This window comes from Protopterus annectens, chromosome 3.part0, assembly GCF_019279795.1.
Source record: "Protopterus annectens isolate FY-2018-M chromosome 3.part0, PAN1.0, whole genome shotgun sequence".
Lineage (NCBI taxonomy): Eukaryota > Metazoa > Chordata > Ceratodontiformes > Protopteridae > Protopterus > Protopterus annectens.
Genome location: NC_056731.1, coordinates 377,866,809 through 377,889,621, shown reverse-complemented (window position 1 = coordinate 377,889,621; position 22,813 = coordinate 377,866,809). Strand labels below are relative to the sequence as shown.

The 22,813-nt window shown below is 39.5% G+C and overlaps 1 protein-coding gene across 3 annotated transcripts in view; it reads left to right on the top strand.

Annotated features, from left to right (window-relative positions):
- Positions 1-22,813, top strand: part of SPATA48 (spermatogenesis associated 48) — an 830,213-nt gene that overhangs the window by 429,727 nt on the left and 377,673 nt on the right. For all 3 annotated transcript variants that reach the window (XM_044064826.1, XM_044064825.1, XM_044064824.1), the window contains one exon: positions 10,572-10,639. In XM_044064826.1, coding sequence (XP_043920761.1) covers positions 10,572-10,639 — 68 coding nt within the window. The remainder of the gene's footprint in view (positions 1-10,571; positions 10,640-22,813) is intronic.

The following is a 22,813-nucleotide window of genomic DNA, read 5'->3' as shown; positions in this document are numbered from 1 at the left end:
TTGCATCTCTTCAGAAAAAGAGGCATCCCTTTTATCTTTTATCAGAAACCACCTTATAATAAGTATCAGTAGCCTGAATTAGACCCCGAGCTAGACTTAGCAAACTGCTTCTGTGTAGAGACATTTTAGGAGGAGTAAATACGTGTTGAGTTTTCTGTTCCTTTTTGCAGAAAAAAATGAGGCAAACAGATTTGTTAAGGTTACGGCACCTTCCCCAGGGATGGGCATAACATTTTGATTTAACAGAGAAGCATTCCCTGTTCTTTCTCTCAAGACCAGAAATAATGGCTTTCCCTTGCCCACTGAGGAGATTCCAGCGGCCACAGAGGGCGTGGCTAACCCCCATCCATAGTGTCTGTAGATGTTACACCAGAGGGATCTGAGGTAAATGATGAGTGATCTGAGGAACCAGCTTTGGCCACAGTAGAGTCACCCACCTGTGACTGTGGCAAATTGCTAGCCTGCAGTGGTGTCAAAGGCTGTTTGCTTAAGACATAATAATAAAGACCGAAAATGGGACTGGTAGTTTTTTCCATGGTCAAGCCAAAAATGATGCCTGTTTCTTGGGGAGAACAAGCAGCATACGTCAGAAAAAAATAAAAAGTAGTTCAAAGTCACTTCCCACAAAACACAGTAAAAAGCACTTTAATCTACTTTGCCAGCCACAAAAAAGTAAAATAAACACAATATTCTCCACAGAAAAAGGGCTTTAAACGTCTTTTAACTACTTCTAAACTGGCAGAAAAAAAGTGCACTCCCATATAATTGTACTATTAAGTCTCATGACAGTCCATTAAAACAAACTCCTACATTAAAAATAACTCTCCTCAGCAATAAAGTGCATTAAAACAAACATTTTATTATGTGGAAGGTTCCCCCCCCCCCCAAAGGGAACTTATCTGCCTAGCAAATGAATAGCACAAGCTGACTGTTGATCCTCGAAAACCTAAATAAGAGCACTCTCTTTGATGGCAGGAAAGGCTCTGGTAGGCTTGCAGCTCATACCTGTGTTTTTAGGTAGTTCATTTCAAGCTAATACTTGGAGTGAATAAAAAGTGCCCTGAAGCTTTGGAAGATGGCCAGCAGTTATGTTCAGGATATAATCCATATAGCTAAGACTACTCCAGCAGTGATCAATATGATGAACATCCACTGTTACCTAGATGAGAAGAGAGTCATCACCATGATCTTGGAGGATTTGTTCTGAATCTTCAGAGTTGCCCTGGATATCAGTGGAAGTGGTAGAAAAGTATACAGAAACATTCCTGAACAAGGAAAAGAAAAGACATCTGTCTTTCAGACCTTCTTGCATGGAGTTCTGGAGCAGAATTTTGCTAGCTGATAGTTCAGTGAGGAGGTAAAAGGGGTCTACTTGAGGAACTCCCCACAGATGGATCAGTGTTTGGAAGACCACCTGATATAGCTTCCATTTGTGACGGTCTGGCTTTGTCCTGCTCAGCTTGCCTGTGACACAGTTTTGCTCTGATGGGATGCAAGATGCCTGTAGAGTGAAACTGTGCTGTAAAGTTATATCCACAGCTAAAATGGCCAGTCTGCGTAGGGCATAAGAACTGGTTCCCCATTGCTTGTTGATAGATTTAGTTTTTGGTCTGTCTGCTACAGAGGTTATCAAAAAGTGTGATGAGAGGTGCACGCTGATTGAGGGAATCTCTTAAGGTTTTTCAAACAACTTTTCCAATTTCTTTTAACAGATTCTGTAGTCCCTTGTCCAGTTTTGGTGAGAAACAAAATAAGCATTCTCAGGAAAATGCTGGTAAAATTAAGTTTAAGAAGAAATGGCAAGTGGGTTCCAAGAAGAATACAGGACCTCCCCCCCAAAACCAAGGATAGTCCAACAAGTCAGAATAACTATTTAAGGGACCTTGTCCCCTCCCACCACCACCATGATGGCAGTCCCTTTTCCCTTCCAAAAAGTCTGAATCTCTACTTTATTTTGGCTACAGACAGGTTTGGATCATTTATCAAGGTTGCAGATGGCATTGTGAGGGAATATCTCCTTTTCAGGGGGTAATTCCTCATCTGCCAGATCAGACTCCTGTTTTTCCCCTGTTCTTTAACATATATTGTCTCAGGGAGTATTCAAGCCAGTTTCTCCTTCCTAGTTTGAGAAAGGTTTTTATTCACGAATGTCTTCGACCCAAAGAAAGAAAATGCCTGGAAACCAGTTCTGGATACTTCGTTCCTAAACCAGAGCCAGTTTATGATAGTGCTCAGTTTCAAAATGCTGTCACTTCACAGCTTGTTATATGTTATCCCTTCTTCCTCATTTAGGGTACCTGGTAAGACTAGATTTAAAAGATGCTTATAGTTGCATCTCTGTTCATCCACACTTCAGGAATTTCAGAAGTTTTTGTGTGTCTAGATTACTATATTCATTCTCTGCTTACCCCTTTGGACTATCCACTGTAACCAAGAGTGATCAAAAAGTGTATAGCCCCAGTTATAGCGCATTGCAGGCTACATGGTATCCACATATTTTGATATTTAGATGACTTGGCTATCTTTGCAGAGTCTTTTTCAATTTGTCAAGAATCTTTCACTTAAGTGAGAGATCTCTTTCACAAGCTTGGATTCAAAGAGAATATTCAAAAGTATTTCATTTCTTTGACTCCATCACACAGGATTGTGATCCTGGAGTGTCTGCAAGACACCTCACTTCAAAGAGTTCTCACACACACACACACACACACACACACACACACACACACACACACACACACACACACACACACACACACACACACAAACATCTATAACCAGTGGCGGCTTGTGGCATTGGACTGCAGCCCCCCCCCCCAGCTGTGTGAAGAAAAGAAAAGAACATTTAAGTGTGTAAAATAAAATATTTATAAATAGCTGACTAGTGCTGTAAACAAGTCTGACTGACTTGCAAAGTCTTGCAACTCGAACTGCGCATGCTTGTTGCTCGTCGAGTTCCAGTTTTTTTTGAATTTTTTTTCTTTTTTTATTTTCTGTAAATCTGGACTGTCTCAGACTGCTGTAAAGGCAGTCCAGATTATGGAGAGTACTGCATCAGTGTGATCTGCCCAGAAGTCTGTGCCGTTAACCGCACAGTAAAGTGGAAGGGGATCGGACTGCCACGTCCACAGTCACGTACGTGACGCGGATGGCTAGATGGCTGCTGATTAGTTCTCGGCTCTCACTGTCTTCCAGCCCTTTGTGTGCTGTGAAAAAGAGAGTGAGAAACAGTCAGAAGCAGTACTTAGCTTTTGGAGTTCAGTTCATTTGATCGGACAGAGTAGTGCAGACAGTGCACCTTCAACTTGGATTGGAAACAAATGGAAACAGCGCTTTTCAAGTGAGTGCAGTATCTGCAAACCAACATTACTTAGTGTACGGTAGACTCAGATTGAAAGTTTTAGCATCAAGCAAATGTTTATATTTTTTCTGATTAAAAGGTTTCTTAACTGTATAAGGCATGTTCTATTCGTAATGTGTGTAAGCAGAGTCATACTGAAAGTTAAACAGAATGTTGCTTAAGTAAGCTGGAAATGTACTGACACTTGACTGGTACACTACCAAAAGCATTGTGGGATTGATTGCTTAAGGTCTTTCGGCGGTTACATGATGAGTATTTGCTTCTGTCTTGGTTTGCAGTCAGTTTGGGCTTTACATTTTCACTACAGTTTATTTAGCACCCACATGGTTTGGATGTAAATGTTTGGGTACAGCATTGTGGGACCGATCTTTATATTTCGTTTATGAATTATGCCCACTTAATATTATTTAATTCTTTTAGAGTTTAAAGGAAACTTGGTGATGTTTTATATTTATTGAATGACGTGGTAAATTTGTAAAACAACATTATACTTCGGCTTGTCACATAGCAGATTATGAGTAATGCGCAAACTTTAAGGCTGGTGTTTGCAGGTCTTGAACCTTTATATATCCCCACTTCATTGTTAGCCACTATAGTCCAGTCCACTGCACTTACCTTTGGTCAGAATGTAAAATACTGCCTGTAATTGTATTTGCTTTGGTATATTGCTTATCATCTTTTTATATATGTGCTTTTCTACCATGATATTTTGCTTTTATATCGATTAAAGCTAAATAAATGAAATCAGTACATGAATTTATATCCAGTGCAATATTTATGACTTGAATATACTGCAGGTTTCGTAGTTTAGTACTAAGTATGTTATGAACAGTTTGGTTGTACAGTTGTACGACTTGGTTAATTGAGTAAGGCTGTTCAAGACCACCTAGTCTGTTCACATTTTATTAGCTGAAGTTCGATTGAGGTGCTTTTAACCTTAATAACATCTGCCAGCAGTAGTCTTACATCAGCCATGGGTGGCTTTGAATATTCATTGTTCTGCACCGTTTTAACTAACATTTTAGATGCATAGCCTCTCAACGATACTTCCAATTATTTTGAATATATTATTTATTTTTCCTTAACTCACATGTCCAAAAATAACAGTGAAGTTCAAAGTTTATATGCATACATAGCGTGTATTCAAAAAGATGTTGAATATATAAAATACTAAATATTTCACTGTAAATTTTGCAAGTAGCATATAACATAGCATTTAGTATAATAGATATACATAACAAGAAAGAAAAAGAAGGAAAAACACAACAAAACTATATACACATGGTGCCACAGAAGCCTGGCTGTCAGTTTACAAATAGCCAGTAGAATTGAGATTCAGCTTGGCAAAATTTACAAAAATCATAACAGACCTATTCAAGTGTGGTCAGAAATTTTATTTGCATGTATGTTATAAATTAATTTGGTGTGCTTTACTCTGCTAAAATGTGATCAAGAAGGAGACTCCAATATTTAAGATAGTATGTTTTTCTTTTTTTGACTGGTTGTGATTAATTTATAGGAAGATATGTACTTGCATGCCTTATTTTTAAAACCCATCCAGGACAGTTATGTACTAGCCAATTTTGCAGATACTTCCAATTTTGAGTCTTAAAAATTCTATGCTCCATGTTTCACCACGATGGTCTATCATGCATTCACTGTCCTATTTTTTAATCAGATATTCATGGCAAATGATAATGACTCATTACTTCACTAAAACAGATTTTGTAAGTATGACTAAAAAATTAGCCTTCTAGTTGAAGTTGTCAGCAAGTGTTCCATGTTTTACCAATTTGTTCCACATTCAAAGAGGTTCCGAATTTTGAAAAGGAAAGTTTCATACCGAAAGTCCACAATTCAGAGTGGTGTTAAAAACTGCTAGCTTACTTGTAAGTTAAATATGTTAGGGCAAGTCCTCTTTGCCAACACTACTTTTCTTAGTGTGTTTTTAAAGGTGCTTTAAGGCTAAAAAAATCTTCTGCTAGAATTCTACAATTTTTAGGAAAACACATAAAGTACTTTGATCATTGTGCTCGTCATTGCTGGTTCTATTTTGCACATTCTGAGTAATTTAATAGGCTTATTTCATTAGATGTAACCATGCTAATACTTTTATCTTTAGATCATTGCTGCAATAGGCTCTAAGGAAATCCATATTGAGACGTTTGGAATGGGTTTGCTTATTTCTCATTGTGGTACAGAATCCATCTTATTATGGTGACTTACTTGGTGCCTACGAGTAAAGCAAAGGTCTGACCCCTCCCCAATTTTGATTTAGTACACTGGGCTACATGAGCAATGCTTAGTTATTCCCGTGCCTTCTAGAAATTTACAGGCAAAATGTTTCTCCCCTTGTATCAAGAACTTATTCTGGTAAGCATTAGTGTGGTAGCATTTTTATAATCCAATTCTATCTATTTGTAAGGAAAAAAGTGTTCACATATTTTATTTCCTTGTTTCATTTGGTTTCATTGTCTGCAGAAATCCTTTGTTGGAAGATCAAAAGGCTGTGGGTTTGATGCCCACACTAGACAGAATATATACATTTGCACCGTCACCTGTACTGCTGACCTTTAGTCAGTTTCCCAGTTGACATGTTTAGAATCTGGGAAGGGGACATTGTTGTAGCTATAGAACATTTTTTGTTTTCCTTTTGCAGGGAATTCCATCATCTGGGGAAGAACTGCTGTAACCTGTGGGTGAAGCATGCATTGACACTGCTTGTCACAGAATGCTCTCTCCCTTCCATGATGTGGCCATGATCATCTCACTACCACCACATCTGCTGCTAACACTTAACAGTGCACATCTTCATGTACTAGAAGGCATTGCTCTCAACCGTTTACCTCCAAAATGTGGAGCACTTCCTCTTGTAATAAGGAAAAGATGGGCATAGCATGGAACACTTACTAACAACTTCAGCTAAATGCTCATAGGATGGTTAAAACATGTTAACTTTATGCTTATAACATGCTATTATGATCAGTTAATATGATCTATTATTATTATTTACCATGGACGTTATTTAAAAATGTTAACATTTAATATGTGGCAGGACTTTTCATTGTGTAATTACGAGCAGCATACACTTATTAAGGCTCAAAATGTGGAACATTCCTTTAATGTGGTACGATAGAAGGGTGCCTAGCTGCATCAAAACCCCACATCCTCACTAAAGAGCTGGAGTCTGATGCCCAGTCCCTTATCTCCTCTCCTCGTGGCTGGCCCTCTTTCACTTGTTGCCTGCTGATTTGTCCTAACTGATCTTGCATTAAAAGCAAGCTGAATTTATGACAGTTTCACCAAACATCCCATCAGATACTGCAGCTTATATTGGACTCTAAAATTTGTTTCCGTCTTATTTTATTACTGAAATAATATCCAGTTTTAAGCGTGTGCGTTCTTAAAGTAAAACTGTCTGCATTTTTTGCCTTTTATCTACTTGAGTTCATAATGCAGTGATACTGATATCAATTCTACTTTCACAGCAGCAGACTATGATTTTTTTGTAGTGGTTTGGTCCGTGTCTGTCATGATCTCCCAAGGTAGACACAAGTACTACGGTGGTTTTTCATCTGTCCTTGATTTTGCAGAATGTTCTGGTTTTCTGTCATATTTTTATACTGTTGATTTATGCTTCTTATTATTCAGAAAATGCATGTTGTTGCAGTCCCTGTTGCTGTGTGTTTTAAGTAGCAATGCTTTAATGACCATCAGGTAAGCTTGTCTGAGATTGTAAGATGCAAGTAAGCTGTAATAAGCATACTGTTAAAGAATTACCAAAATTAAAAGCCTTTTTGTTGTTGCCATGCAGGGAATATTTACATAACTAGATAACGTATAAGCCTTGGGTATTGAAATGCATATGACAGTATTTGTAATAAAGGACAGGATTACAGTATTTTCAGAAGCTCATTACATTTGTTGGAGAACTGCAGTCATCTTTCCAGGCTTTATCCGTAAACTAAACAGAATGCCAATCTATCATGTGTGGTCCATAACGTGTGCAGTAATCCTTTAAGGTTTAAGCAATTGATCTTGAGCTTTTTTGTTTGCTGTTCATTTTTTACTTTGATCACATTTTCCCCATGAAACAAATAGATAGTTGTTGTCAGGCAGAAGGACTTCTTTGGATAAGAAACATTTTTACAAGGGGGGTATCACAGAGATTGCTACTTTCAGCATGTTACTTGGCACTTTTATAACGCTGAATATAAATTATAATTAGAACTGCACTGCAAGGAGAAGTGGTTTGAGTTGAGTGCTGCTTGTTTTTTATACTTGATTTTGACTGGCATTCCAGTATTAAGTAAGCTGTCATGTAGCCAATGCATTGAAATATTTTTTTTCTTCTACACTTCATTGTGTCTTGATTGGACTCTCATAATGATGGTTTGTCACAGTCCCAGTTTTTGTGGTTTTGAGCATAGCTCTGCCCCTTTCTAGTTGATCACACCCTTTTCCATTGGCCCCACCCATTCAGCTGTCTCCTCCAGCCCCCTTTAATTTGAAGTCACCAGCCGCCACTGTCTATAACTAGATCTGCTTTGGTCACTGTGAGGGAATACCTCAGGTTTTTGGGTCTTGTGGCATAAAAGATTCTCAGGTTACCCCTGACAAGACCTCACAAGAGAGAGATACAGTGGTATCTGAAGTTTCTTGCGTCCCAGCACTAACACCGATTATATTTTTTAATCCCGATTTTGGGGTGTGTCAGAAGAGAAATCACTTTGTGGAGACAGCAAATTTCCCTAAATCTAAGTCCCCACCCCCGCCTTTCCAAAGCAGTCCGTCATCACAGATGCCGTGGACTCTGCATTGGGAGCAGTTTCAGGAGAGATAAAAGTGCAAGGTGTTTGGGACACCAGTTTTATTGTCTTAACTCCTTTCTGGCTAAAATAACCATGATTCGTCCTTCTAACAGCTATCAGTTGTCTACCTAATGTCCCTATCTCCTCACAGAAATTGTACAGCAGAAAGGCAAAGTTCCACATCCATACCTGAAAACTCAAAATTTTTCATCCTGACAGCTTTGAGCATCTCAGGTTGACATGTGCAAGCTTTTTCTTGTATAGGTGTCACATAAGTCTTTAAATTTCTTTAAACTACTCCCTCCTGAGTAAGAACACAATGTTCAACTGTTTTTTTTTCAGATTATAAATGTTCAGATACAACTTATGTACTTCTTACAAGTGCTGAGTCATCAGCTGTTGGTGTCATATATGAAAAAAATCCAGGGTCAGCTTTTCAAATCCTTACTACTGTAATATTTCAAGAATATGATCCTGTCACTGTACCTCCCTGCGGATAAATCTCCTCTGTCTCTGATAGACTTCACTCCATCTAAATTACCTCTTTCCTATGTAGTCACATATGACCTTGCTTTTTAAATATTAGTGCTATACCCTTAGCTAATCACCACTAAGTTTCTATCACTGCACTGTATCCACTTACTTAATCTCTCTTAGCGTCAACTCACTACATCCTCTTATAAACATCATTCCCCCAAAAAATGCTATGCTGCCATTTATATTAATTATATATAGCACTTTGTATGCTGATATGCCTCCTATAATTACTAATATAATATCCCGTTACACAGTATTCCATGATGTTCTTTACCTTATGTAATTAGCTGTTACCTTTTGAGCAAGTGTTACACCATGTATTTTACTATGTATTATGTCTATACAGCTTGCATGTGCTAAACTGAATATTTGTATCTTATACATATATTTGTTCAACTGTTTATTATGTACTGAGTCTTACTTTTTTGGAGCATTTCTCCTTGAGCCTCTGCTGAAACAGAATTTCCGATGCAGTCAGACTTTCCTGGTAAACAAGAGGCAAATATATGAATAAAAACTATTTAACAAAAAATACCTTTTCTACTTTTTTAAGTGTTTGGCTAATTGCAGTATCTTTTGTTAATGAAAAATACATCAAAACTTTGAATGTTGAGGTTATGGCATGCCCCTTAGAATAGCAGCTACCAGTACAGCCTTCTTTAATTCTTTAAAATTCATCTACCAAAATTACCAGCAAGCTCTTTATATATTTATATGTATTTGTTCACTATTTGTTGACTTGACAAGTGGCTTTTTCTATTGATTCTTTTCATCCACAACCCGGGCTCCGTAAACTAGAGAAAATATGCAATGAACAGAGGAAAATATTAAGGTGGAGGTAATATAGAAACTATAGTACAAGAGGACAGACGAAAGTAAGCAAGTTGAGTCAATATATTATCAACAGTAGCATATAAGCATTAAATAAACATTACATGTATGTGTTAAACAATAATTGCATCATAAGACTGTGCAATTTGTATACAGAGTTAACTGTAATTATCAAGTTTTATGGCAAATTGGTAGATAGATGTTCTTCATATGATTCACTGCTGCAGCAGTCTAAGCTATATGGGTTATACCTGCCAAGGGCATAACAGCTGGCCAGCTTCCAAAGTTTCAGAGTACCTTCCTTGCATCCAGAGTGTTATTCAACTCGAGGTGGCAATATTGAAGTAGATGTAAAAGAGTTACATGGTCATACTCAGCACAGAAAGTATGATGCAACATTTTGTTTGTTGGGGTTGGTAAAAGGCAGTATAAAATGTTACTTGGGCGTATCAATGCAAGGAGTTTTCTACACTGGCTGACTATTTGCATAGAGGAGGGGTGTGGATTGTCATTTCTGTGTTTACTTTGCAAAACTACAATTAGATGGACCCAAATGCCCTATAACTTGCATAGGACATCACTGATATCCAAAAACAGCATATTTTCCTATAAATAGCATATTTAAAAAGTGGAATGTGTCTTTGGCTGTGCGAGCATCTTACATTTCAGAATCTTTTGTAATGTTAGTGGATATTCTCCAGAAGAGGGCTTGGTTGAGGAACAGAACTGCAAAGTTGACAGAAGTAAGATGCTAAAAGTAATTCATTTACACTGGCACCACCTTTACACGAAACTTGCACCATTTTAAATGCCTAATGGTTTTACACTTTTTGAAGAAAAAACCCTACAACTGTAACTCATTATGTCAACGTATTATTATTATGAGTATTTGTCAGTCATTAGATTAATGTGCATCAGAAATTTTGTGATATGCTCCAACAGATGATTGTAAATAAAGTCATTTCTTTTTATAAATAATTCAACAATGAGGACTACCTGTTTTATCTTTTTCTCCTTCATTATATTTTTAGGCTTTTGGGAATGCTTGGGACAGCTTTCAAACAAGAACACCTAGCACAGTGACCAAACCAATCACTTTGTAAGTAGAATTTACAATGTATGTATTTAGAGAAAGTATTAGCACTGGTGTTAAAAATAAGGAACAATTGAAATTTGACTCAAAGAAATACACTGTTACATTAAAGCAGCAGTATTTCAAACTTATAAAATTATGTTTCTGCTGTATTAATAGGTGGATTCAGTGTTTTCACCTCAATTCCTCTCAGCTGTTGGACTTATCTTCTTTGTGGTGGATTTAATCCAGCAACAAGCCTTAGAGCTTCTCCAGTGCTCAAGCTCCTCTCTTCATATAATTCCTTGTGCTAGCAGTGAAGCTCTAGATCTTAATTGCCACCATTCACATTAGACAGACTCCTCAGCACATTGCTTGACTTAATTTATTGAGATAATTGAAGCTGTTCACTTCCTTTCTTCTCAGCTTTTTGTTTCACCTTATAGTTCCTTCCTTTTATTCATTTGCCAAATTCTTTCCTGTCTCTCCTATCATTGGATCCTTAGTTTAGACAGTTGTGCCTTGTTTGATAGAAAAAAAAAAGCTTTTATTGAGAGGCCTTCTCCTGGGTTCAGTGGGAGAATCAGCATGTTCTTCAATGAATATTGCCCTTCGTCAGTTTCCTAAAGCTGCTGAGAGACAGGTATAGAAAAATTCAGACAAAGAAAAAGAGGATGAGGAAGATAAAGATAAAGACAAGCCAAAGAAAAGTCTAAGGACAGGAATAATGAATCTTAAGATTTGAGAAAGAGGAAATAAAAAGATCCTCTGATTCAACCCGCACTACGTTCTCTTGCACCAAACATATCAAGATCTCTGAGGACATGTTTGCAAACAAAGTTGACCCCATTGGTCCTGAACCCCCCCCCCACACACACACACACACACACACACACCATACTCAGGCAACTGCAAGATCATAATTTTTTAGATCACTCTCTGAAGACATTTATCTTCTCTGTGGAAGAGAACCCCTGAGAGGAAGCTCTCAACATTTTTGCCCTCCTGACCACCTACAGATGCCTTTCTGTGGTCTATTTGACCCTCAAGAAGCATAGTAGATATTGACTGCAGTAAGAAGTTGAGGGCCTTCTCTAAGGCACAGATAGACATGGGAGTCATTCCCTCCCTCTCGACCCTGAGGAGGGTGAGAGTTGTTACACCCACTTCCATTGTAATTGCTCCTTTCCTGGTCCCTATAATTGATCCATTGGCTTTGGAACTAAGTTTCCCCCCAGTTGTCCCTCTATTTGTATTGAGAACCTTAGGCTGTTTATTGTTAACACTTTCTCAGACCTATTTGACTCCAAAGTCATTGGAGCCCATGGCTTCGTACAGCAAAGAGGTTGACAGTTGCCTAGAGGTGTGTTTGACTCGATCTGGTTCAGGAGATTCCTTTGTTCTTGGAGCTTTGGTCAGGTCTGATGTCAGCCTTGGACCCAGTTGAGTCATTAGCATTGGGGATTCATTTCTTTGGCACATCTTTGTCAGATTTCTCCTTATATGGAACGTCATCCTCCTTGGCTCCGATGGCTTCTTCTTCAGCATTCAAGGCTTTTGAGAAGATTCTATCCCATTAATCCACATGGAAAAGGGACATGTCTGTCATCTTGTCTCCACCGTATTGCCTCAGACCACTTTTTCCAGTGCACTGTGCTTTACAGACGCCTGAGTCTTACCTTATCTAAGGTACTAAGAGCACTTCTGACTCCAACTCTTTCCCCAGCTGAAGAGCACAGACAGTGTATGTGCAAGAGGAAGCACTTTGACTCCCCTCAGGAGTCTGTCTCTAAAGATACTGACCTTGATGAAGGAGCTCCTCTCCTGAAGACACCTCTTATGGTGAATTAATTTTACTGTTGAATCAGAAAGGGAATTAGCCCACTGCCTCTTCCCTTATGAGGAAGTATTTTTTGAGACATGTAGAGTGAGCCCATCTACCTCCTGGATGGTCCTACTGTCTTAGTGACAGTGGTAATGAACAACATGGTAGCCAGCCGCTGTCCAATGGACTTCTTTTTTTCTGTTGTGTAACATCTCTTGAGGGAGTGTAACAACTCATTTGGAATCTGGTTATATGAGAAATGTATAATGTCTAAAGGGAAAAAGGTCCCCAAGGGGTTTACCCATGAGCCATAGATGATCTCTATATTAGGCTAACAATTTACCAAAAATTAAATCTCAAAACCTGTGACCTGAAAAGCCTAAAAAAAACTCCTTTTTGCATGGGGCAAGCCCCCTTGACCTTCATAAAGAAGGGTCCCCTGAAAACAACCTGTTCCTGATGAGGAAGTGTTTTTTGAGACTTGTGGTGTGAGCCCATCTACCTCTTCGGTGGTCCTCTTGGCTGACAAGCCTATTAACATTCTCTCCCACAGGGCCTGGGTTGATCCCAATGTGATAGAATCTGTTTCTTGCAAGCCAGATAAGGTGCTTGTTGCTCCAAAAGATCATCCGCAGTGGACAAAGGGTGTCCTCATGCATTTCATTGTTATTGCATCAGCTACCAAGAAGATGCTCTTGAAGGACAGCTTTACTGTTCATCCCCCCAAACCGAGAATCTACAGTCATAGAACATTTTGGAAAGTGAGTATATGCCTCAGGGAGGCATACTTACAGGTGATCACTGCTTTGGTAGTCAGGCATCTTAAGTATGAGAATTTAATATCACAGTGAGTTTCACTGCAATGTATTGTATTGTGCAAACCAGTGGTGCATTTTTCTGAGGGTTTTCCCCTTTTCTTTACTAAGATGTGACTGGGAAGTTGATTTGTATATAATTTTGGGAGGTGTAGGAGACCTTAGCAGGTAAAACATGTTTATAAAGAAGACAAAGTTCTGAATGGTCACAGTGCAAGCCATTCTTCCTGTTTCAGTTTATTTTCTCCAAGTCTTTTAGGTTTCTAATACCATGAAGGGAATGGACCCCATTCCTAAGTCAGTTTACAGTTAAAGTTCATGAAACTAGTTATTGTTAAAATCTGTGATGTTAGTCAAAAGTGCTCTTCTCAGCATCTGCAATGTATGCAGAAATGACTCCTTCTGTAATTCCTATGGAGTTTCATGTATTGGTAGCATATCTATGACTGTCAATTCTTTTTAATTAGAAATGTTGTTCTTACTACTATTAGAACTGGCTGGGTATCTTTCTTCGACATTGCTCTAATTTCTGCCTGCACATCCTGGTATTTTATGACTTTGTGTCTGTCTGTTTGTATGTAGGACACTGTAATCACTGGATTTAGCAGTTTCAGTGATCAATGCTACTTCATAGGTTCATAGGTAGCTACTAGGCTATATGCCCGAAGGCATTTATAAGCCTAGCCGGAATGTGTTGGCTTTCGCTGCCCCCTTAGATTAGTTCCCTGTGCCTCTGTCTAGCAGAGCCATTGAAGTGATCCCTGGGGTAAACTTTCTGTTTCCCATCCACTCATCAGGGTTTCTCTTGAAGAGGGTTAGCGAGGAGCTCTGCCTAATGTAGATTGGAATCTTTTTCCAGAGCATGGGAATTCTCTGGGACAGGAATCTATCCCTCCAGCACATCCTATTTATTGTTGTGGTAAGGTTTAGATTCCTGGAGCGTGTGGCTCGAGAGGATATGATTTTCTTTAGGTGGAACATGTCCATCAATTCTTGGTTGGACATGGCCTTGTTTGTCGGGCAGAGATCACCTTTGAGTAGGTGGTATGCAGCAGAGTACAGCTGGAGTTTCTTCAGTCGAGCTGCATAGGGCATCTGCTTGAGGCCAGTGATCCTCTTGATGAGGTACTTCTGTGATCTTTCCAGTTGTTGCAGGTGTCTTGTAAGGCACATCCCAAATGGGGCATTGTACTCTATGATGGGTCTGATGAGTGATGCATAGAGGGGCCCAATGACCTCTTTCGATCTGGATGCAAACCCTTTTGTGATTAGCTGGGCCACATAGAAGGATTTCTTAACCACTTTGGCAATGTGATTATCAAAGGAGAGGTTACTATCTACTTGGGTCCCCATATCCCTTATTATGTCTTCCGTATTTAGGGGGCTACCACCTATGTGGTAGTTTGTGGGTAGTTTGTTTTTTCCAAAGGGGATGACTATGCATTTTTTGGCATTTAGCTTGAGGCCATGGTTCTGACACCAGGTATCTGTCTTAGCGAGACCCTTTTGGAGGATGTCTGTGTCAGCCGGAGAATCAATTATAGCCCTTAGTTTGCAGTCGTCTTGGAACTTGGTCAGTCATAGTCCTCCTGTGCTTGCCTGTACCTCTGAGAAGTATATGCCGAACAGGAGGGGTCCTAGGACGGAGCCCTGGGGAACGCCACTTGTAACCGGTTTAGTCAGACCTAGCTCCCACAACTCTTACCATGTGGGTTCTGTCCGTGAGCCAGTTGGCAACCCATCTCATGACATAGGGGTTTATGTTCAGACTGGTGAGCTTGTCTATAATACCTGAGTGGGGAATGGTGTCGAAGGCCTTTGCAAGGTCTAGGTAAGCTGTGTGGACCACCTTTCCCTCATCTATAGCCTTGGTAATGGTCTCAAAGAAGTCCACCAGGTTTAGCAGGCATGATCTGCCCTTAACAAAGCTGAACTGGGTAGGGTCCAGTGTATAGAGGTTTCCAATGTCTCTGTTAATGAGATCCATGATGATGCGCTCCATAGCTTTGCAGACCAAGCTAGTCAGTCTTACAGGGTGATAGTTCCTGGGGTCCATTGTGGCTCCACCTTTGTGGAGTGGAATAACCGTTGCTGTGCGCCACTCTCTGGGCACGTAGCCTGTGGAGAGGCTGAGTTTAAACAGTGTGTTTAGGTGAGGGCTTAGTTCATCTTTGAGCTCATGTAGGATGCAGCCTGAGACACCGTCCGGTCCCATTGATGCTGTGTTTTTGGCTTTGGAGAGGGCTGTTTTAACCTGAGTGCCTGTGATTTCAGGGGCACTACATTCTTCTTGTATAGTTATTGGCCCTTTTGGGGGTGAGAGGGGGGGTGAAGTTTGCACTGAATCTGTCTGCCAGGATGTTGGCTATATCGGTCGGTTCAGTGTATTTTGTGCCATTCTGCACTAACTCAGAGTAGATCTGAGAACTGCCACTTAGATTCTTGACATAGCTAAAGAATGCCTTGTGGTTATCTTTGGAGTCCATGGCAATTGTTCTTTCAAAGCTAGCCTTGGATGATTTTATGAGGGAATGTAGTTTCTTGCTGATATTGATCAGGGATGTCTTCCCCTCTTGGGATTTTACTCTTTTCTGTAGTAGGTTTCCTCCTTCTATTGTATAGCTTGTTTAAGACAGGGGTCCACCAGACTGGTTTCCTTTTCTTGGAGGACTGAGTCTTGGTTTTGTTTGGCATAGCATGATCCATGCATTCTTGTAGGTGCCCGTAGAGTGCATTAGTAAAGGATTTTGCAGCTTGGACAGCATTATCCTTTAGCATGGGGGCTTTGAAACTTCCCACCTCGGTCTTAAGTAACGTGAAGTTTGCTTTTGAAAAGTTTTTCATGGTGGTTTCTTTGACCGGGGGTGGGGGCCGAATGTGGCTATCCAGAGTGATTAGTTTATGGTCAGATCTAACACCGGTCGCCCATGTTGGTGATGACCAGGTCCAATATGTTGTCACCTCTGGTGGGGATGTTGACCAGTTGATCCAGGGTATTTGAGTTTATAAATTCTAGGAAATGTTGGGCAAGGGAGTTTGTACTTGAGTAGTTCTCCCAGTTAATGTTTGGGTAATTGAAATCACCCAATATCAGGGTGTTTGGTAGGACCTTTATGTTTCCCAGTGTTTCCAGGAATGCGGAGTGGGGGTCCTGGGACATGGTAGGTGATCTGTAGCAAGCTATAATTTGAATAGCAGTTTTGCCCATTATTAGTTGCACGTGGATAATCTCTGAAGCATTGTGCTGTGCCACTAACCTGGACGTGTGGGTATCCTTGATGAATATGGATACTCCCCCACCTTTTGTATTTTGGTCCAGGTTTTGTGGCCGAAATGTATGGTATGAGTTGCAGCCTGGTAGGGCTGGGGTGCTCTCTGGAGCCTTAAACCAGGTTTCTGTTACTGCACATATATCGATTTTCTCCATACTGAGGAGTGCCTCAAGTGCGTGCATTTTGAGGTTTAGACTTCTGGCATTGAGTAACATTACTCTCAGTTTTTTGTTACTTGTGCTATTTACGGCGGTGGATTTGTCTTTTGAGCCTTGCCTAAAAACGGCACTATGGGGGTGGCAAGGGCCTTGGCCAGTATTCAAAAGCCTAAGGGTGACAGGTGCAAGCCGTCTCTAGCGAAGCAGCGTGGCTTGTTGAGCATGTCATCCTAGGCTGACAGACACTGGATCCCCTTTGAATGACACCAGAAGCTTTGCCAGTTGTTGAAATTGATAATTTTTTTCTCTATACCATGGTATCATTCTTGGTGAGGGCAGGATGCTACTCAGGGTCAGGGTCATACCGGCCTGGACTACGTGATCAGAGAGCTCCTCCATTTCTCTTTTCATGTAGTCCAGGGAGGTACTGCTCAGGTCATTCACACCAACATGGACAATGACAGAGTCATATTTGTACTTGTTCTTGAGTGACCTGAGTGTTTGTGTTATTTGGCAGATCCTGGCACCTGACAGGCAGCTAACAGTAACCTTCTCCTTGTTCAGCCTAGTAAGTGGGACATCAGAATGACTGACTATAGAGTCACCTATTACTAGTGTGTTGCGTATGTTATTTTGCCTTAAGGGCTGTGATTGTGTGGCACACTGGTGGTTTTTTGAAGTATGTGTTTCATGGTTTGTGTTGGGGGGTGGAGGTATCTTGGATGTCTGCTTTGGAGGTCTCTTTTGCTTTTGCATATTTTTATTTAGAGCGTCCAAGTATGTTTTCATGTATTTATGTGTTTTTTTTGCCAGTGCTGGTTTCATAGGTCTATGTGAGACTGGTGGTGTGATGCAAGTAATTCTCTTCTCCTCTTGACTGCCAGTCCAGTCTTGGGTTGAGAGAGCTTAGCCTCCAGTTTGGCTGTATAATTGCATCTCTCGCATGTATTAGTATTTGGTGGAAGGAGGAGAGGGTTGTCTGTGTACATGAGGCAATTGTAACATTGCCTCAAAATGCCCAGATTCACCAGTTGGACCAGAGAGTACACCTGAAACTGCCCTTTGGACATGCCTGGATAGGTACAGTGAACTGTTTTACTGATTGGCTGGTAAGGTCGAATAGAGTCCCTTGTCCTTCTCTACAGTATAGGGGGGTCTAGTGCTAAAGTTTATTAGTGCTTGCTATGAGTTTTGAGCAAGTGCCGGTATGAGAAGTTAATGGTTTGAGTGCTTAAGTTGAAAGTTTGTCTAGTTCCAAGGGAAAAATTGAAGGGTAGACTTTGTGGAGCTGGGAATAGTTATACCCTAGCTAACCAGTGCTGCCCAGAGCGCAAAACCGCGCAAATGTGGGTTTTATAGCAGGGAAATGAAAGATATAGAAATTACCCTAAAATGGCCAGTAAACTACTAATTTCTGGGCTGAAACCACTCCTCCAGGGACAGATAGACTGCTCAAAGCTCCCTCTCTCACAGTGAACAGAGAAACGTCCTTCTATCCAAGTAAGGTATGGGCAAACACAGAAACTTGTAACACAGCCCTGAATTCAGCAGTAACCTGAAAACTGGACTATACTAGCTTAGAAAGGTAGGAAAACAAGTATTTATTTTTTTGGGTTTTTTTTCAGAAAATAAAGCAGATACAATCAAAAAAACACGTTAAATGCACAGAAGTGGCTATCACACTTGAGTGTGTAGCCTACAACAGTTAAACCGGTCATTTAAACACAAAAATGACTTTGTTAGTGTGCAGGCAGTAAAATAAGTACAATATGTAGCTGAAACAAGCTTTTTAAATCACAGAAACTCTAGAAAATCGGCGTTTTAGGCGGAATTAGCTAAAGGCAGCAAGAAAATGCAGAAAAATGATAATCACGCCAAAGTCTCTCTTTTGTCTCTCTGCTGCTGTAGAACTCTGCACCAGGCAGGAGCTTGCTGAGCTATATACTTTTGTCTTTTTTCATGGGCTGTTATATATCTTGTTTTCTTGCCTCTGTTTTTTTAACTGTTGCTAATGGGTGATTTCTTGTAAATTTCATCATTCTTTATAATGCTTTGTGGTTCATGTTTCCAATACTCCTCATCTCCTTCTGTAATGTATTAGTGCTTCTCATCTCCTTCTGTAGCGTATTATTTTTACAATTCCCAGTGCAACAATCTTGCCACATTATTTTGCCTTTCAGTATACAGGCCCTGTGCCATGAGTGTATGAAACCCAGCAACAAGACATGCAACTGTTTCCAGTTCTTTTTTATAGAACCTGCATTTGTCTGTTTCTTCCACATGTTCAGTATACTTTGTAAATCAAAGTGTACATAGTCCGATATCCTGGCATTATTAGCCTTTCATCTTTTGGTTTCACTTGAGCTCTGTTTAAACATTCCTGCTTCAAATCTTGGTCAACATGAGGCTGTAACAGGAGAGCTCTGTATTTGCCACTATATTTATGGATTTTCCAATTTTCTTTCCTTCTCACCTGATCCTGGACCTTCTATTATTTCTTTCTTTTGTTTTTGGACACATTCAATTGCTGTCTGATTTTTGTCTATTTCTGGTTTGATTTCCATTCCCACTTCATGTTTCTGCTTAACTAGACACGAATATCATCTTAGACTTCTCTTCCTCATATTTTAAAATTTTCACTATGTTTGGATCTGCTGAGGTCAGCAGATATGTATGCAGTCCCACAATTTTAAATATATCCATGTAATCAGTTTTGAGGAGGCCCATACCTCATTCAGAGTGAGAAATATATAATTTTTGTATACACTGCTTTATATCATTTGATAAACATGAAGAATTTTTCTTTTTTTCCTGTTCAACTGATCCAGTACTTTTTGCAGCTAGTCAGTCACCACAAAACTGTAAGTTAGAACATGAAGAGCACATTGGTTTACAGATTGGACTCTTCCTAGATGTCAAGGCAGTTTTCAATACTAGTTTTAGCCTTCTGGAGTATTCTTTACTGAGTTTTGCCTCATTTGTTCATGTTTTATTGTGATACTTGATATAATTCCCAAAAATTGATACCCTCCCAATTGCTCAAATTCTTTTATATCGCATTCCTGTCCCAGATTAATATTTTCTTGGTGTTGAAGCTTTTCTCCTTTTAAATGCTACTTTTGAACATTTATCAAGACCAAATGACATTCTTGTATCATCTGAGAATGTTTTAACAATTTGTAGCAGTGCTTTCAACTCCTTATTTGATGAACTATACAATTTTAAGTCATCCACAAAAAGTAGGTGAGATGCCTTTAAACTAGGATGGTTTCCGGGAACCAAATTGTAACCATAGCCTAACCTGTTTATTAAATAGCTTAATGGGTTAAGGGCAAGACAAAAGAACATGGGTGACAGAGAATTACCCTGGAATACCCCCATTTGAATTTTATTCCTGGGATAATAATTTGCCCTAGCGCAACTGTAAAGTGATTTGCCACTGCTTCATGGTCACTCTACCATAATTGATCAATGCAGGGCGTATCTTGTACATCTGTAAGCATATGCTGTCAAATGCTTCTTTGTAATCTGCCCATGCCATACTTCATATTTTTATAATGCTTTGTTATGGCTTTTATTTAGCAGTACATAATCCTTTGTTCCATGTAACTTTCTTTTGTTACCCTTTTGTTGTATTACCATAACTGATTTTTTTATATACGAGTATAAACTCTGCCTACATCATTTTCAGTATATAGCTTGTATATTTTCAGGAGGCAAGTTATTGGTCTATAGTTTTTAGCATGGCTTGAAGGTTCACTCTTAAGGATGTGTATCATTTTTTCCCTGTTAACAAGTTTGGTGTCTGTTTGGGATACACATATAAGTAATTCTTTCTCAGAGCTAAATCTCTGTGTAACAGTGTTAATGCTTTTAGACAGAGGTTAGGTACTGCATCTGGGCCTGGGGTTTTACAGTTAGGAGTTTTTCTTAATTTTGTCTACATTTTTGTCTCAATTTCTCTGGCCATTATTTCATCCCATCTACTTAGAACTCCTTATTGTTTCTTTTAATTCTGCTATCCATTCAGTATCGTTGTTATATTCAAGAAGGTCTTCATAAATACTTCTTCAAAATGTGCCTATTTCTTCTTTTTTTGGTGGTATTTTGTTTCTATTCCTTTTGCCTTGTTTCTTAATTCTCTGTAAAATATTTTGAGGTTATCAATAAATTGCTTATTTTGTAATTTTCCTTTATATTTATCTGCATACAGTCTACATTTTTCTGAGTGTGTTGATATTTTAGCTTATTACTGGCAGCAGTGTATGGTAACTCGTGATCTGTTTTCCTGAAATCACTGTTTTTTGGATTGAGAGCAGCTTTGCACTCTGTTTCCTGTGAGTAATCCACAGAAAATTCCACAAAATATTTCTGTGACACATCCTCTTCAGATGCCCCCTGCTTCATATGCTGCTCCTTCATGTAGGGACCCTTTGGCCATCGCCCAACAGTGTAACCTGTGTTGGAGTTGCCACTGTTTCTTGCTCCTTCTTTTACTGTGCAACTTCAATTAGACTTTCATACCAGTCTCCTACAGAAGGGGTCCAGAGCATCAGCATCATTATGTTGTAAATCTTCTTCATATGACTCCTGCTCCACCGGTTGCTCCTTAGCATGTAGACCTGTAATTCCATTATGCTGCAACATTTCCTGTGTTGGATTCTCCACACTAAATTCTTCACTTCATAGGTAATCCATAACTTCAGTTTCTGTTTGTTTAGCTTCTGTCTCCCAATCCTGTCTTTTGCAGTTCCCCTTTGCTTGGTTATTTTATTTATTTATATTGTACTGTGAAATGTTCCATATCCAGATGCCTTTGCCTATATTTCTTTTCAAATATTTTTGAACTTTGGAGCTGCTTTTATCTTTTGATTAGCTTGGCTTTCTCCTTTGCATAAATATTATACCATACCAAATCACTTTTTCTCTTTTATGTCCATATTTCTATTTTATATCTTTCAAAAATCTTTGGAGTTTATTCTTTTTATTTTTGCATTTTCTCTGTTGCTTCTTTTTCCAGGTAGCCCAAAGTTCCTTTGTCTGTGTAATGTTTTCCTAAATCCATTTTATTAAAGGATACAGATTTCCCTTTGAGGCCTTTGACAGTTTTCTGGTGCAGGTATTTTACTTTCCTTTAATTTCTCTGTTAATAATTCTAAATGTCTTCTATCTAGAAAATTCTTGCTTAATAGAAGCAATACATAATTCCGTTCTTATCCTCAGTATTCCATTTTATCAGTTTTATGACTCTCTTTTTTGGCCTGACAGGTATTTGTGCTGTTTGTGAACTACTACTTCCTTTAACGACAGGTGTAGCCTCTTCTTGAGAAGTCACTTCTGGCTGGGAGCCAAACTCCAGCAGTTTAAGGTCCTGCTCTTTAGTCTCATCACAGTCCCTTAGGTGTTAGGTGTTTAGGTAGGTCACTAAATATATAGCAGTAGTGGCAGCACACCTCAGGCAGCAGTGGCTTCAGGTGTTCCCATATTTAGAAGACTGGCTGCTCACTGCAAGAACAAAAGAAATCCTTAATCCTAACAAGAGACTGTTTGCTTCAGTTGTGTCAGTCCTTGAGAATTTCTGTGAATTATGAAAAGTCTTCTCTAGCCATCTCAGTCACTAGACTTCATAGGATCTCCACAAAGTTTCTCAAGTTGCAAAATTGCTGCTGTAAAGTCTGACTTTCCTTTGTTTACAGGCACAAAAGGTCAGCTCTATCTGTATGCACCAGCTTCCCTAATTCTGCACCTTCTTGGCTCCATAGCAGCTTGCATGAACTTGGTACTTCATACAAGAATATTCATGAGAGTTCTACAGTGGACCCTGTCAGTTTAATGGTCACTGTCAGTGCATCCTCTTCACTATCCAATCAAGCTGTCCTCTCTCTGTTGTCATCACATCCCTCTGTGGGTATCATCCCCTCTAGTACCTCAAGGATGTCCGCTTTTTGTTGTTGTTGTTCTACGTCTTCCTGTAGCCACAGTAGCAACAAACAACTTCCCATTAGGCTGGGGCATTTTGAATGGAGGGCAGTCCAGGGAACATGCACCAGATGCAAGGCCCATTTTCACATCTACATTCTTGAGATGAAAGCAATCCTAGTGTTGTAGGAGCTTCAGGACTTCCTTCTGAA